The sequence below is a fragment of the Schistosoma haematobium genome, chromosome ZW (assembly GCF_000699445.3).
Source record: "Schistosoma haematobium chromosome ZW, whole genome shotgun sequence".
NCBI lineage: Eukaryota > Metazoa > Platyhelminthes > Trematoda > Strigeidida > Schistosomatidae > Schistosoma > Schistosoma haematobium.
In genome coordinates this window covers 11565384-11583490 of record NC_067195.1, presented here as the reverse complement: position 1 = coordinate 11583490, position 18107 = coordinate 11565384, and the positions used below count along the sequence as shown (strand labels likewise).

The window sequence follows — 18107 nt, the reverse complement described above, 5'->3', positions numbered from 1 at the left end:
CAGAACGTAACCGAATTCGCGCGAAGTTACAATCAAAGTGTAAGAATAAGAATGGAAGCACAAAATAGCTGTCATTAGCACAGTCAAACAAAAGCACATTAAAACAAGTACTGGTACAGTTGGTTATAATAATAATTGTCTTTATTAAACCAGTCGTGTTCTCGTGGTAAATGTGAGTCACTACAAACTGATGAACGACTTTATAATGTATATAATGTCAAATACATCTCTGAGCATAGGAGATGCTGATCGGGTTTTGTATGGTCTACGATTTCTTATGCCGGACATACCGAAAAGCATCAGAGGTGTTCTGAAGACTTATCCAAGTGTTCAACCAAAGTTAATCGGCAGTGGGGTTTACTACCATCTAGGATTGAAAACCAATCTGCTAAGATACGTTGAGCTTTGGTTGTGTACTATTGATTTTGACTCTTTAAATTTATATATCAATATAGATGGACTTTCTATGTCTAGAAGGTCCAATCAACAGTTATGGCCTATACTAGGACGGATCATTGCCCCTAGGTTTAGTGACGTGTTCATGATAGGGATCTACGGAGGGAATAGTAAACCGGCAGAATTCAACGAATTTTCTGCGGACACAATTTCTGAAATAAAAGAAATGACTGACATGGGTCTTTTTAGTGTTAAGTTTAATAAATACATAGGTCTTAGGTTGGCGGCTGTTATATGTGACGCACCTGCTCCTTCCTCTGTTAGGCACACGGTAAATCATAACGGTAAGGCAGCTTGCGATAAGTGTACTGTACTTGGGAGACGGCTGGAGGGGATGACGACCTTTTCAAATGGGGTATATACTTTAAGAACAGACGACACCTTCCGTCGTCAGACCCAATCTATTCACCATCAAGGACATTATATTATGGAAACGCTTTCTATTAATATGATTATAACTTTTCCTTTCGATCCTATGCACATGGTGTACCTTGGTATCACAAAAAAATTAGCTAATTTATGGATAGATTTAGCACACAGAAGACTGCGGAACTTTAACTCACGTGCAATTAGAGACATAAATAATTTGATATCAGGTTGCGTGGCAAGTACTCCTTCAGAAGTTCCGCGTGAATGCCGTACACTAGACTTCGTATCGGCCTGGAAAGCTACTGAATGTAGGTTGTTCCTTCTGTATTTAGGCCCGGTGATTCTTGAAAAAACATTGCCACAGCCTTTTTATCTTAATTTCCGGCGTTTAGCGTTATCCATATATCTGCTTGCACATCCGAAATTACATAATACTGTTTTAGAAACCGCCAGAATAGAATTACTAAACTTCCTGAAAGAATACGAATGGTGTTATGGGTCTGAAAACTTAGTTTAAAATGTGCATTGCTTATAGCACCTCCCTGAGGACGTTCGTGCACACATACCTTTAGATGGCTTTTCAGCCTTTCCATTCGAGCCTTATATGAGACAAATTAAGGATTCTGTGCGTAGTGGGTTTGCAGTAGCTAAGCAAGCAGCACAGCTTTATGCTGAGAGAATGTCCTTCAGCGATAGGCTTCAAATTAGTGGTTTAACAAATATTACCCCAATAGGCGCTAATGATTTCTCCAATAAACAAGTAATTATGTTTAAGAATAGCAAAATAACTTCATTTAGACCTGATAATGTAGTAGTAGTAAACAGACAGCCTGGTTTAGTCACTGATATAAAGGTGGATGAGCTACTGAAATTTAGGTCTTTCACTGACCCACGCAATTACTTCGAAGATCCTTTCCCATCTAGTGATGCGGGAATCTTTATGTGCTCCGTAGTTAGCCATGAACACACATGGGTATCGGTTAAGGACACTGATTGTAAATGTATGGCCATAAATTGTAGGAATTATCTAGTTCTAATCCCATTGTTGCATACTTTACTGTAAATGCATGATATACCATTTAATTACGTCTTATGTTATTTTTAGCACGCTAACAAGCAATACGTCATTGTTGACGTCCCTATCAAGAAACAACTCATGGTAGCAGCCAAGAAGTGGATTGTTAGCAAAGAACTGTGCCTTCATCCAACAAGGCTTGTCGATGTCCACCTACAAAGGTGCGACTAACCAGATGAAAATTGGGCAGTTCTGAAATGCAAAGTCATTGACAAATTCGGTTAGTAACAAACATAGAAACTATGATTTACTATAGATTCTCTGCAGTCGGCGAAAGATGTTTTACTTTCAATGCAAATACTGGAATCTCACCATAGAAACACTTCTACGGATGAGAACACATTGCCACAAAACAGTGAGTCAGCAGTTCCCTTTGTCATCTGAAGAGGAACTGCAGATGCTGGACACTGGTTTGCGGCAGAAAGAAACCAGGAAAAGATTTGTAAGTCATTAACATGAATTTAATAATTTGTTACTATTACAGATGGCAATGGTTGCTAGGTTATCAAGTGACGATCCAAAACACATCGATGCTGTTTGTTCTGTCGCATCTCTTGACACCTGAGGTTGCCAGTAAATTCACGTTACTTGGCACCTCTTCAAAACGAGCACTTCAGAAATGCAAGTTTTACGGCCGCATACGAAGTAACCTATATCTATTAAAGGACGATAGTCACTCTTTCACTCTTTCAGCCTCCTTGAGATATGGAACGAGTGACTTCATCCTGCACCATCCTTAGAGCCTTAGATATTCCAAAGGGACATAAGGCTGCGATTTCTAGAAGCTCCCACCTTCAATGGATCTATCCTTGAGCATCAGTTGCACATTCGCAACGCAACTTTCATGAAGCGCGCCAACTGTTATACTGACTAAAACCATCTTCATTCATATCTTATAAATTATCAACCCTGCTGAGTAATTTTCTACAGTGGATTTTGTATCATTTGTAACAATTTGATCTTGCCTGTAAAATGGCATGCCTCATGTAACAAACTGTTATTTGAAAATAAATTATCACTATTACTGTAAAAATTTACGTCACTGTAGTCATCAAGAATTCATGCAAGCGACCCGTTGCCGTTTTGTCGTTACATCTGGCATGCAGTTTGACAATTGCAAAGGTTGGTTCCATGCACAGACCTTACACCAAATGCTTACAAAAGACTTAATAAGTCGAATCACGGGGATATGTGTCACGTGCAACACGAATGCTGAGATTTTGCTAAGCATCATCATCATTCTCTTGACAGATCTGGTGTCAGCAAACCTGAAAAAAGGCAATCCCAAAACGGATAAACAAAAAAAGATGCGCAGTGAAAGCGAGAAGAGGGATCTCGACAGCGCTACTACCAATAAAGTATGTAATGTCACTAGTGAGGACATGCTGAAACTAAACACCATTACAATGTCGATGGTACCAGACTCCCTTGGCACACCTGGGTCTCCCAGCACAGGATCTCTGAATACAACGGTGTTCTCCAAAAGCTCTGTAGGCGATTGCACTCGCGTTAACAAAGTTTAAAAAGGATTGGGCATCACCGTCTAAGAAGCTGAACTTCCCAAGTATTGTGATGAAACCAGCTGATGATTTGGCCGCACACTCTACCCCCAAGAATGTCCAACCGGTCAGCAAACAGCATATGAATCGGAAACGCGCTTCCAACTCCAAACAACAAAGTCCTAAACCTTTACGCACCCGAGAAAACAATAACGGTTCGCGATTATCCTCTCGTAATCATGAACCTTAAAGACATCCCTGAGCTTCGCCTTAGTTTGCAGGTTAAACATGTCAGGATACTCTGGGGAGAGTTAAATAGGAAGCTTCAACTTCCCAGAATAGAGCCTATGAAGGTCACAGCTCACTCAGGGAAAGGACTCCAAGCATCAAAATCACCCGAGGCTACTTCGTGTAACACTCACTAACGCTACTGACGTAGAGGATATCCTATCAGATGGGGATGTAAAAATATTGCCTGACATACCGTATTCTGTGCGCAATCTCATCCAGAACATCCCTTAGGAATCTCGTGAGATTTTCGGCGAAAGAAATACCGGAAAACACGGACCCTGGTCACACAAACTCTGATATTAGGGAATGGAAATTCATCAAATAATACTTAAAGCTCTAAAACATCCTGACTCAACGAGTGATGAGACTAGCCAAGAACGACGGAGATTCTAGACACCATCTAGTGAAGATAACTTCCCCATTCTCCCATATGGCGGCTTCAACTCTCGAAGTATTTCGTGCCAACAGACGTCGGTTGTCAACTGGAATCCATATGCACCCGGGCAGGCCACACGACGCCAGAATCAAGCACAAAGGCAAGTTAGAGCCGAGCATTCCACCTGTGGACTACCTTGATCATAAAAAAGGTGTAAAGAACAGGGATTATTAACTCGGAAGACCTTCTTTAGGTAGGCTACCTGTCCACTCACGTAAGGCTCATACAGACAAACAGGAACGAGAAGCTCATGCGTCTCACGCTGAAAGCATAAACTGCTTATACACGAACGCCGCGAGTTTATCAAATATAATGGATGAGCTACGTGTCCATAGCAATGCTAATAATGCTCATCTGGCAGGAATATCTGAAACTTGGTTATCTTCTCAGTTTACGGAGCAGGAGCTATCAATACCCGGGATGTCTTGTTTCTCGATGACAGAACAACAGGAATTGAGGTGGAGTAGCCCTATACTTACGATCCTGCCTGGAGGTACATCAAGTGCACAACCAAGAGTTTATCAATCTTGATAAATCCGGATGGTGCTCAGTAAGACTGTCTACCACCTCAAAGTGCCTAGTTAGTGTCGTCTACAAAAGTCCATATCGAGTACGAATATCGTACGCTGGAAGGATTATCCTGCTCTACTCGTCTCGGATTCACTCATATCCTGATTCTAGGGGACTTCAATCTTCCTAAAGTCATTTTCATTTTCATGTGGAACAGACTGCCAGTGAATCTCCGTTGCAGTGAAACTACATCCCGGTTCAAAAGTCTCCTTGACGATTTTCTTTCCGAAAGTGGATTATGTCACCTATTGAATATCAATGTACTCAATAATGATTTATACAAACAAGGTCCGTCATCCATTTAATTGCTTGAAAAGCAAAATAAAACCTTTAAATCTTTCCACGTCTATTTTATTTCTATTTATCTTAATATATGAAATCTGCTTATGTTCGTGTTTACCATTATTTCCGTTATTAATATCATTATTAGTTCCCCGACACATTAGATATTCTTTTTATATCTTCTTATCCTTCTAAACATATTTAACTCCAGATTGTTTTTTGAAATCGATTTTGACTTTCATAGCATCAATCTTAATTATTATTGCACAAATATTTATACTAATACCCGGTTTCACTCTGTATACTATTACATAAATCTAGATGTATTCATCCGAGTGCTTTAACGGATTTTTATTTTATTTTTTCAATTGCTGGTTTCCTTCTGAGGTTGATATTCATTACACAATTATTATTCTTATCATGGATCAAAACTTTTCAGTGTTCACTTCTTTTCTCTCTTCTTTCCCTCTAAATAAATATTATTCTTAAGATTACGAAGTTTGTGATTAAAACAATAACTTGTGTTACACTTAAATCAAATTCTCAGACCCGTTTTATCTTCACTATGCATATATGACTACTCATACATATTGATATTTTATTATCCTTTCCATTTAATTGTAACTTTCATAGCATCACTCTAAACTATAACTGCACAAACATTTATTCTAGCGTCATATCTTACTGCAATTATAAGTTATTTTTTCTTAATTATTTTTGTTACTAATTTAACGATATACACATAGTCGTTTATTCTTATTCTGTGTTCATAAACACGCCTATTAGACTGTTTGCGTATTTCACGTCTCCTTTATTTCTATTCCCTTACTTTCTGCATTTCCTTCTTTAAACTCAATTCAATATTCTTCTCAATTGCACAGACCCGATTTATTATTATTAATATTCTACTATTATTGCTCTAATTTTTTTTAAATGGCAAGTATAATGCTGACATTATTGAAAATTGTGTATTATTGCATTTTTTGAAGAAACCCGAAATGGTTTCTTCACAACACTTATGTACTCATAAGATGTTTGTGAATAATAATAATAATAATATAATATGTATAATTGAGGTGGAAATCCTACTGAAGCTCGGTTCTTCAACCTCATTGAGGATCTGGGATTATTCAAAAATGTAAAGTTGGCAACTCGTGTGAGAAACAGTCAGACGCCGTTGCGCTTAGACTGGGTATTTCTAAACAAAGAATTCCTAATTGACAACCTCTTAATCCTGGCTCCCTATGAGAAAAGCGATTATGCCGTCATAGCCTTTAGTTTTATTACCAAAACTGAGCTAAATTTGTCTTCAAACCGAAAAAAGATTATTTAGTTATGCAGCTTCTCTTCTGCAAACCAAAACCGGAGTTTCCCAGCTGCTAGGTCCTAATGGCTTAAACAACTACATTGGCTTCGCTAACCTTCTGGATGAACAGTACTCTCGGACATTTTAACCTACTCGCACTAACTTTATTGATGAAAGCTTCATCTACAACTGCAAAGAACTTTCCGAAGTGAACCTGAGCGAAGACTTGGTGTACCGGAAACTGTGGCACTTAAAAAAGACAATTCTCCTGACCCGCGTATGGTTCATTCTGCTACACTGATGGAACCGGTTTCAATCCTGGCAACACCGCCTAGCGTGATGTCCTCACACTCACTGAGCCGAGGCACATTACGGAAAATTTGGAAGCTCGCTCGCGTCACACTAATTTTCCAAGGAGGTCGACCCTGAGAACCTTCAAGCAACCGACCAGTGGCTCTTCTCTCTATACCTTCGAAAATTACGGAGTCCCTGATATATGACAGTATACTTACTGATTTACGCCTGTTACTCCTAATGGAGCATATGCCGCCGACCAGCATATTCCAACCCACTCTGTCCTGGGCCTTCCTTTCCAGCTCGTTCCCATTTTTGTTCATTTTTCTCATATCTGCCTCCATTTCTCGACGTGATGTGTTCTCTGGCCTTCCTCTTTTCCTTTGGCCTTGAGGATTCCATGTGAGGGCTTGTCTTGTGACGCAGTTGGGTGCTTTCCTCAATGTGTGTCCTATCCACTTCCAGCGCTTCTTCCTAATTTCTTCCTCCGCTGGGATCCGGTTTGTTCTCTCCCATAGCAGGTTTTTGTTGATAGTTTCTGGCCAACGGCTCCGAAGCATTTTGCGTAGACAACTGTCAATAAACACTTGTATCTTCTGGAAGATGGCTCTAGTGGTTCTCTATGTTTCCATCCCACACAGTAGAACTGTGTTGACATTTGTATTGAAAATTCTGGCCTTGGTGTTGACTGACAGTTGTTTCGAGTTCAAGATGTTCTTTAGTTGTAAATATGCTGTTCTTGCTTTACCGATCCGCACATTCTCAGCTGCACTACATACACCGTGTTCTTCAATATGCTGCCCGGATGTGTAAAGGTTTTCACATCTTCCGAATCTCCGTCAAGCGTGATTCGATTGTTGCATGCTGTGTTATATAAGAGAACCTTGCCTTTCCTCTGTGTATGTTGAGAACTACTGCCACTGAGGTTGCTGCTACACTGGTCATCTTCTTCTGCATTTGTTGTTGCGTATGCGATAGAAGAGCCAGATCATTCGCGAAGTCCAGATCGTCCAGCTGCATCCTAGCTGTCCACTGTATCCCATTCTTCCCTTCAGATGTTGACGTCTTCATGATGCAGTAGATCGCCAGGAGAAAGAGAAAGTTTGAGAGTGTGCAACATTGCCTGACACCGATCTTTACCTTGAACGAGTCTGTGAGCTGTCGTCCATGCATGACTTTGCAGTTTAATCCATCATGGGAATTCCGTATGATATTGTCTATTTTCTCAAGGACTCCGTAGTGTCGAAGAAGCCTCCATAGTGTTGTCCTGCCGATGCTATCACATGCTTTCTCGTAGTCAATGAGATTGATGTAGTGTGACGAGTTCCACTCAATTGACTGTTCAACGATGATCCGTAGTGTCGTAATTTGGTCTGTGCACGACCCATCATTCCGGAATCCAGCCTGTTGGTCTCGAAGTTGGGAGTCTACTGCATCTTTCACACGGTTCAGCAACACTCTGTTGAAAACCTCTCCTGGTACTGACGATAGTGTGATGCCTCTGTAGTTCTCACATTTGCTCAGATCTTGATGAGGTATCCTCGCTTTCAGTCCATCGGCACTTGTTCTTCCTCTTAAATATTCCTGAATAGAATGTGCAGCATGTTTGTAGTTACATCGATGTCTGACTTCAGCTACTAAATTGTCAGGTCCTGCTACTTTCTCATTCTTGATTTGTTTGATGGCCATGTTTATATCTTTAGTTGTTCGTGCGTCAATATCGGTTGGGAGGTGCTTCTTCAGTGTTGGATGCGTTCAGTCGGGCTGGCCGATTTATCAGTTCTTTAAAGCGTTCTACCCTCCTGATTTTCTGTTCTTCAATGTTGGCGATCACTTTGCTTTCCTTGCTTTTCACTGGTCTTTATGTTTTACGGTGATTTCTAGAGTTTCTTTGTTGCAACATGTCCCCTTCTGTCGCAGCTTTTTCCGCCGTCATTGCTCAATCTTCCATATATTTACGTTTGTCAGTTCTGATGCTCCTCTTCACTTGCTTGTTTACTTCTGTGTATTCAGCTTGTGCCCTGGCTTTCTCTGCTCTTGTTCGGCTTGTATTGATTACTGCCTTGTTCGTTTTTTCCTGAATCTTATCCAGTCTATCAACAATGATCCATTCCTTTTGATGGTGTTTCTTGTGACCCAGAACCTCATGAAATGTAGAAGTGATTGTCTCTTTGATCCCCTTTCCAGTTACTCTGCATAGTAGTTCCTTCTCCATTTAATAGATCATGAAAAGCCTGGAACTTATTGTTGAGGGCTATCTTGGATTTGTTGAGTTTGTCAGCATCTCGAAGAAAAGCCGTATTGAATTTTTGTGATGTTGTCCTCCATGTTTTCCAGTGCTTCTTAAGCTTCGATTCCATCTTGATGACCAACAGATGATGAGCTGATGCTATATCAGATCCTCTCTTGGTTCTCACATCCTCCGTCGCCTTCCTGAACGCCTTGTTGATGCAGGTATGAGCTATTCGGTTCTGCGTGGTGATATCCGGTGAAGTCCTTGTGGTTCTGTATGTCTTCATGCGGGAATATAATGCCGCTTATGACCAGTTTATGGAGACACATAGGTTTGCAAATCTCTCACCATTTTCGTTTCTTTCTCCTAGTCCATGTCGTCCCATGATATCTTCATATCCGGTGTTGTCCATTCCAACGTTGGTATTTAGGTCCCCCATCAGAATGGTCAAGTCGTTTGTTGGACACTTCTCCACGATTGATTGCAGCCTATTGTAGAATTGATCTTTAACGTCTTCTTTGTAATCGTTAGTAGACGCATAGATTGGATAACGAACATTGTAATGCCCTCTTTCTTTGTTTTGAAGGAAACTCTGATGATCCTATAAGTTCATTTTGTGCTTGTTTGAATAGCATAGATGCAAATCCTTGTATCTGTGGGGCATTTTCTTCTTCATGACCAGAGTGTTACGTCCAAGGTTTGCTCGTTCCAGTTATTGAAGTACGGACTATCGATCTACTTGCAAATTACGAACCCAAATTAACAACAGAACCAAGCTCCAATTTAGATACCAAATTTATTCGTAATTCACAAATAATCGACCAAATGTCGTTCTAACAACAATAATTATAACAATTGCAAAACAAACCTTCAATTTTGTAGGTTCCCGGAGCAAAAACTCCCAGATATCAAACCAAAAACAAAGACAGCACCGAAATTGTAACACGTGTAACCGGCAGTCACTGGAAGGCGGGAAGACCAAAAGCCACAACACACACAATGTTAACCGAACACTTCACACCACAGAGAGAACACAGAATGGAGACCACCAGTCGTTTATTTTAAAATTAAAAATTCGCGGGTTCTGTACAGAAAAGAGAGCTAGTTTACAAAACGGCCTTATGAGTCGGCCTGTAAGTTTAGTGCATGAAGGGCTTGCTCTTCTTCTTCTAAAGCATTTATCCTTGCTTGCCCTGCAATAGAAAGAAAACAAAATCTATTAACAACATCATACATGACGATTTTAATCCCGTTACATCGCCCCCCTTCTAATGAGGCACTGTCCTCAGTGCCTGGTCTTGGGCACGGGTATGCTGTCCCTCCTTCAGATGGTACTTCGTAAAATCTAGTGGCCGGCGGCGGATCAGCGAATCGAGCAGCGAAGGGAAATGTCGTCCGATCCAGTTTTATCTGGTTGTAGTGCACCGTTATGACGTCGTCTTTAGGCCGTTGTATGTTACTCAATACAAACGTGGTGGGCGATCGGATGAGTACAATTTCAAAGGGGCCTTGCCAGGGCTGATGGAATTTACTGCAACTCCCTAGAGATGTCATTGGGCGGCGTAACCAGACGCGATCTCCAACTGTAAACCTAGGTCCTTGTGTCTGACGATCATATATAGCTTTTTGGTGTCCACTGGCCTTGCATAAGTTAATGTTGACCAGACGGTATGCATCAGCTAGTCGGTTGTGGAGAGTACGTATGTACGGAACATGCTCTTGTTCTTCGTAGGGCAGCAGGGGTGACTGTATCTCTACTGGAAAGCGTAATTCGTGCCCAAACAGTAAAATAGCAGGCGAGAATCCCGTGGACCCATGTACAGACGTACGATATGCTAAAAGGCATTGGGGAAGCACCTCATTCCACAACTCAGATGACGATCTGCTGACGAACGACTGCAAGATGGCTTTAATAGTTCTGTTTGTTCTTTCCACGAGACCGTTACCTTCTGGGTGATACGCAGTGGTGTGTGTCTTCCTGATTCCTAATAGCCGGCATATCTCAGTAATGAGGTGACTTTCAAAGGATGGACCTTGGTCGGAGTGCAGTGAGACAGGGGCACCATAACGGGAGGCCCAATGATCGATGAAAGCTCGGGCAACAGAAAGGGCGTCTTGCTGTGGAATGGGTACAGCTTCGCACCATTTAGTGAAATAATCCACCATAACTAGTATGTAGCGGTTCCCGTTTTTTGTCGTTGTCAGTGGTCCCATGATATCTATGCCAACTCGCTGGTGTGGTCCTGTCGTCACCATCGGCGTCATTGGTGCACGGGATGTCTGCTGAGGCGATTTAAAACGGCAGCACGTGTTACAATTCTTGCAAAACTGCGCTACAACTTCGAGTTTGTATGCCACCAAAAGCGTTGACGGACAGCGTGTTCAGTTCTCCGTTCTCCCGCATGACCAAGTTCGCGGTGTACCTGTTCCACAATGCTCTCAACTTTCACTCGCGGTACTATCAGTAGGGGTTGTTTGAATTCATTAATTAGGAATAATGCGTCACCATATAGTTTGAGGTTGCTCCATTTGGTGCAAATACGACGAGTTGTTACGGATTGATCTTTTAGCTCCCTCATGGATGGTTTACTATTTCCATGTAGCTGTCTTTGATAAACAATCTGTAAATCTGGATCTGTTGCTTGTAGGGAGGGCCAATCTGTCTCCGGAGCTGTACTAATAATAATATCTGTGGTCTGGGGTATTCGGAAGAGGGCATCCGCGTTTGCATGTGGATTTCCCGGTCGATACTCGCATGTGAAATCAAACTCTTGTAGTCGTTCCTGCCAGCGTGCCACTTGCCCTTCTGGTTCGCGGAAAGAGCGGAGCCCCTGTAGTGCACGGTGATCCGTGCGCACACGAAAGTGTTTGCCCAGCAGATAACGGCGAAAGTGTTGTAAGAATTTTACTAGTGCTAACATCTCCCGACGTGTTGTAGAATATCGTGCTTCACTCGTATCTAGTCGTCGACTAGCATACGCAATGACCCTTTCGTGTCCATCTCGAGCTACTTGTGATAAAACTACTCCAATAGCCGAGAAACTAGCATCCGTATCAAGTATAAATTCGCCTCCGTCTGCTGAAGTATCTGGGAAGGCTAATATAAGTGGAGAAGTTAACCGAGCCTTCAAAGCATCGAACGCCTATTGACACTCGCTGGTCCATGAAAATTTCCGTCCTTTGTGGGTTAATCGATGTAAAGGTGCTGCTAAGGATGCGAAATCACATACGAAGCGTCTACAGTAAGAAGCTAGTCCAAGGAAGCTACGAACGGCTTCGGGTGATTTTGGTTGCGGCCAATTAACAATCACACGTTTCTTTTCTTTATCTGTTGCCGCTCCATCTTCCGTAATGCGGTGCCCTAAAAAGAGCACTTCTTTTTGCAATAGTCGACATTTAGATGGTTTCACTTTTAGGTTATGCTGCCTAATACGTTGTAGGACTGCCTTCAAATTGGCATTATGTTGTTCTGGCGTGCTGCCATATACAATAACATCAAAGTAGATTAAGCACTGGTGTGGTACGAGACCGTGTAGAACTGTCTGCTTTAATCGTTGGAAGGTGGCTGGGGCATTAGTTAGCCCGAAAGGCATTACTTGAAATTCATATAAGCCATTGGACACTATAAATGCAGTTTTTTCTATCTTGGGGTCGGACTTCCACTTGCCAATACCCTGATGCTAAGTCCAGAGTTGAGAACCAGCGAGCACCTTTCATGGCATCTAAGGTAGCGTCTATCCGTGGAAGTGGAAAAGAATCACGCTTAGGTATAGCATTAAGGCGTCGGTAATCTACACACAGTCATAGGGAGGAATCCTTCTTTTTTACCAAGACAATAGGCGATGCCCAGAGTGACGAAGATGGTACAATAATCTTTCTTTATAGCATATCTTTTATCATTGATTCTAAGTGAGGCTGATAATGCACCGGGACTCTGAGAGGTGGTTGGCGTAATGGTATGTGGTCACCTGTAACAATGGAATGTTGCACAATGGTTGTCCGATTTCCAGAGATATTCTCCGAGAAAACAGAGCTAAATCGTTGGAGTACGTCAATGGTCGCTCGACGGTCCTTTTCGCTTATTACTTGGTTGGCATTTCCTGGCGTCGTAGTTGCACGACAACCCCGCCAATTTTAGCTTCCGACTTATTCATGTCTATGGAGACCTGATATCTTAACATGAAGTCAACCTCGAGCATCATGTTCCAGGTCAGTGTGGGGCAAACCAGGAATTCATGTCGAAAAGAGTTCTTGTTTATTGTCAGCTCTAACCCGATCTTAGAACACGCAATCAAGGGGTCTCCGCTCGCCGTGACTAATGTAGAGGAGCACTGTTTACGCTGAGTGCTGTGGTTAAGTCTCTGCAAGAAGTCTTCCTTAATGAAGGATACTGTAGCTCCTGTCTAGAAGTATGTCTAGCTCGGTGTCTTGTACTCTACCCTTAAATGTAGTTGGATTGACATGATTAGCATAGAAAGATATGTAACCAAAACGCCGCTTACCTGGTTTACGGGGGCGGTTGTGACCGCATCTTCTGGCGTTCCTGCCAAACCTTTTGCAATATATACAGTCGGTTTGACGCCCATTGTAGTTTCCCCATACTGGTTATTTATTCCACCTCGAATTTGACTGTCAGCGGATAGCACCTCGGCCGGGAAGGTCGGTCACAGCCATTGTAGTCTGGCAGCTTTCCAGGCCACTAGATTTTGTAGCTCGTTCCACAGTCGTTACTGATGATGAATGTGCATTGGATAAAATCACTAGTTTGTCAGCGGCCAGGAAGCGTAATGTTGTTCTTTTTACGTCAGACGTATCAGTTGGTGGATTTCGAAGAAAGTGTTCTTTAAGTGATCCGGGCAACAGGCCTTCGACAAAACGTGAGCGTATTAATTCCTCTCGTCCCATCATATCTAAATGAGGGAATGCTTGTACTAAGACTTGCTGCAGGGAATGAAGATAGTCTATTAGACTCTCGCTTACTTTCTGTTGGCGTGATAAAAACTGAATTGTTACCTGCTAGGTGTCTACGGGCATGGAAAAACAGTCGTCTAGAATTCTCCAGTTTTGTGAGAGCGTGTTACTGACCGCAAAACCATTCGCTATAGCCCTGCGTACTGCTTCATCGCTCAGATAAGAAACGAGATAGTTGAAATGTTCGGTCGATGGAACTCTCTGAAGGTACGCTGTGACTTCACACCACAGAGAGGACACGGAATGGAGACCACCAGTCGTTTATTTTAAAATTAAAAATTCGCGGGTTCTGTACAGAAAAGAGAGCTAGTTTACAAAACGGTCTTATGAGTCGGCCTGTAAGTTTAGTGCATGCAGGGCTTGCTCTTCTTCTTCTAAAGCATTTATCCTTGCTTGCCCTGCAATAGAAAGAAAACAAAATCTATTAACAACATCATACATGATGATTTTAATCCCGTTACAAAATACCAAACCAAAGAGAGCACCAAAATGTCCGAAATAATGATATAAACAAACGAGTTCAAACGTCATGTAAAACAAATACATCCAAAGCACAATAAAATTATTGATGTACATTAAAAAGGTTTTAATCTGCTAAATGTCTTCAGTTCTCCCGTAACACAGAGTAAAACAAAAGTTCCACTGAAGATAGCGAGTTAGTTTTATATGGGATGGGTTTCTAACCCCATGCCCACCCCTCCTCCTTGGGACTGGGAGTAGCCCAAGAGAGGCTTCATGCGGAGTTTTAACATCAAATGCACTAGAAAAATTATCTTTGTACGATTAACTTTGACCGTAGTAATATACACACCGTCATCGAAACCCCTAGGACGAATTAGAGTTTTGGTACCAAAAACATCTCATAGATTCATTATAAAATGTTAGGACCGGACATACAGACGCTATTACTGCATATATTCACATTATCTTTAGAGGCAGCCACATTTCTCAAAGCCTGGAAGACAACGTAAGTAGTCACTAAACACAAATCAGGACCGAGAAACATGATCGAAAATTGCAGACCTATAAGCATCACCCCAGTTATATCATGCATAATGGAAAAGGTGATACAAAATCATCTATCTGATCACCCACATAAGGAAGATCTAATAGACTCGTCACAACACGGCTTCATTACAACAACGTCCTGCAGTACATGCCCTTTCCTTCTTTAAAGTCAATTCAATATTCTTCTCAATTACAGCGAACCTGACTTATTATTGTTATCCTATTATTATTACTTTTTTTCTCTTTTTCAAGTTTAACAAATATAAAGCTAACATCATTGAAACTTCTGTATTATTGCATTATTGAAGAAAGCCGAAATGGTATCTTCACAACACTTATGTACTCAAAAGATGTTTGTGAGTAATAATAATAACACAATAAAATGGACAACTGGTGCAAGCGTTAGAGGTTGGAGCTCGACACAGAGAAATGCGACTGGCCATGTACTGGAGATACATCTCTTTAAAAAAATAGCACTTAAAAAGAACACACTGCCCAAACTCACATCAGAAACTGATCAAGATGTACATTACTCACACCGTATTAACTCCTCTGAACATATTTCAGTCAAAGCATATAATATAAGGAAATTGCTAGGCTTCATTCTTCATGACTTCTTTCAAAATGAATCTAAAATCATTCTTTACAGGGTATGTGTAAGACCTATCGTTGAATACTGTTCGTTCTTGTTTTTCAGCTCACGCCTATCCGATACACTTTCAGTGGAAGAAATACAACGGGATTTCACCTGCAAAATACTTAAGACTGACTCATTCATTGATTACAGTTCCCGATGCCATATTTTAGAATAAGAACCACTATGGAAAGTGTAACGACCGAACAGCCAATATTCGGTTGGAACAACGGACTGACGAACCCAAAATTTATTCGATTAGACCAGACCAAGTTCCTCTGTATAGCTCAAAACGCGTCTTTGAGATACTCGTATTATATTATATCAAAACACAAACTCTGTGCTCAATATAAACGGTTCTAATTAAGAAAACAGAACAAATTACATCAAAAATACAAAATACCTCAAACAGTACAGCCTGTGCTATACAGTCAGAAGTTTCTCTAACGCAAAGTAGCGCGCTAAACAATGAAAGAGACAGTTAATACTAAAGGGTTTGATACCTGAGAATCAATACAAATATTCCCAATCAGATGGGATCAAATATCTATCTGCGGGGATTGCAACAATTCTCCCAAGCAGACAGTCAGAAGGTTAACAGTCACAAAATGAACCACGCCGTGACCTTGAGCTTAGTCAAACACAACCTTACTGTCAATGGTCCGGCAACATGCAATAGAAAATTAGGTAACAAAAATAAGTCTTTAATCAAAATCACATAATAAAAGCTCAAACGGGGAAGACTGAAGAACAAAAGACATGGTTAAACGAGATCGAAACAAAGGTTGGAATACACAAAAGGGAGAAGGAACAAATAAATGAAAATACTGTTCAACAAAGAAGCTGCAGAGGGATTTTCACTGTTCTCTTTCTGTTACACCGGCCCCCAAAATCCCTCCAGCTACGCAAAGACACCTTAGAATACATTTCTGTCATGGCTCTCCTTACTAACTGCTCTATATCAATGGGAGGCACACGACTTACAACAGTACGCCTGTACATCCATAAACCTAAGCTACAATCTACAATTACTCGGCTCCCTCTAGAAGGCAGAGCTTTCGCACATCTCTTCTTACTACATCTTCTCTCATTCGCACCATCACTGTTCTTACCAACCCATCTCTATCTGTCTCGCACTTATCAACCCGTTCCATTGGCCATGAGCCCCGAGTAGTTGCATCGTTAGCCACTAGAACTACATCACCTTCTTTTAAGTTTCTGTGTTTGCAAAACCATTTCTGCCTCACTTGCAGTAAAGGAATGTACTCTTTTATCCATCGACGCCAGAAGGTATTGGCTAAACAATTAACCTGTCTCCATCGCTTTGAATACCTATCCGCAACACTACACTCCATTCCTAAACCATCACAGTCTCTAAGTAATAACAAAGTGTTTGGCGTGAGCGCCAAATCATCCTTTTCATCTGACGTCACAGGGACGATTGGGCGGTCTACCTCCACAAAATAAGTTGCCAAACTATCATCGTGTAGTATTTGCCCGTTGGAAATAAATAGTAAGATCCTCCGAACAGACCGTATTAATCTCTCCCAAACTCCGCCTCGATGGCTAGCTAGTGGGGGGTTAAAATGCCAGCATATACCCTTCGATACTGTTAATTCGTTTATTTTATGCTTGTCCCACACACTCATATTAGCCCGTAATTCGGAAGTAGCCCCGACAAAGTTAGTTCCATTGTCGCTATAGATTTCCTTAGCAGTTCCTCTCCTTCCTATGAAACGTATTAAAGCCATTATAAAAGCATCAGTACTCAAATTGAAAGCTACTTCCAAATGTACGGCACGTGTTTGGAGACACGTAAATAGGCATCCATATCTTTTTCCTCACTTCTTCCCCGGCGAACTATCAACGGCCCAAAATAGTCTATCCCGACGGAGGAGAAGCAAAACCAGCCTTGCTGCACTCGACACTTGGGGAGAGGTGCCATCATCTGTTGGCCTAATGTGGCTTTCGCGCGTATACACCTCACACATCTACCTATCACTCGTTTAACTGCACTGGTTCCTTTAACAATCCAATAATTTCGTCGTATGGTAGCTAACACTTGTGATGTCCCGGTGTGACCTTCTAGGTGGTGATGGTGTCTAATAATAAGTTCTGTTACGAAGTGATGACTGGGTAAAATTACCGGATGTCTGATTGAGAGTGGATAATCCGAGTAATTTAATCGTCCGCCGACACAAAGCAATCCATCGATTAGCGTAGGTGAAAGATTTTTTAGCTCTTTTATATCAGTTGCGCTTACGCCATTGCATCGAGACACTTTTACTGCTTCCCCATACACTTCCTTTTGCACTAAGGCTAATACCTTGTGTTTAGCTGCATCCAATTCATCAACTGACAGATAGCTCACACTTAGGGACCTGTCCTTGTGATGGGAGTACATGATGGTTATATAGGTCACGTATCTTCTGAGCCATGCTACCGCTTTAATCAGCTTTATCCAATTTGAGTGATATAGCAGAATTGGACTTAAGCTATGTTTTAGCGCAACTGCGTTGGTCGTGTGACATCTTTTAAATTCAACATTTTCTGGGGGTTTTCGCACATAAGCGTTAGTGTTCCTACAGACTCCCTCTTCCTTAAGAAGGAAGGACCCTCAATCCAGTTCTTTAAATCTAGCTCCTTCCGTATGCCTCGTGATGTCCAGTCAGCAGGATTTTCA

General features: G+C 41.6%; 1 protein-coding gene across 1 annotated transcript; it reads right to left on the bottom strand.

Moving 5' to 3' along the window:
• Positions 1-15763: 15763 nt before the first annotated feature.
• Positions 15764-17290, bottom strand: MS3_00002775 (uncharacterized protein). The gene has a single exon (XM_051210403.1). The coding sequence runs from the start codon at positions 17173-17175 to the stop codon at positions 16453-16455; it is 723 nt and encodes a 240-aa protein (XP_051070390.1). The 5' UTR covers positions 17176-17290; the 3' UTR covers positions 15764-16452.
• Positions 17291-18107: the final 817 nt, after the last annotated feature.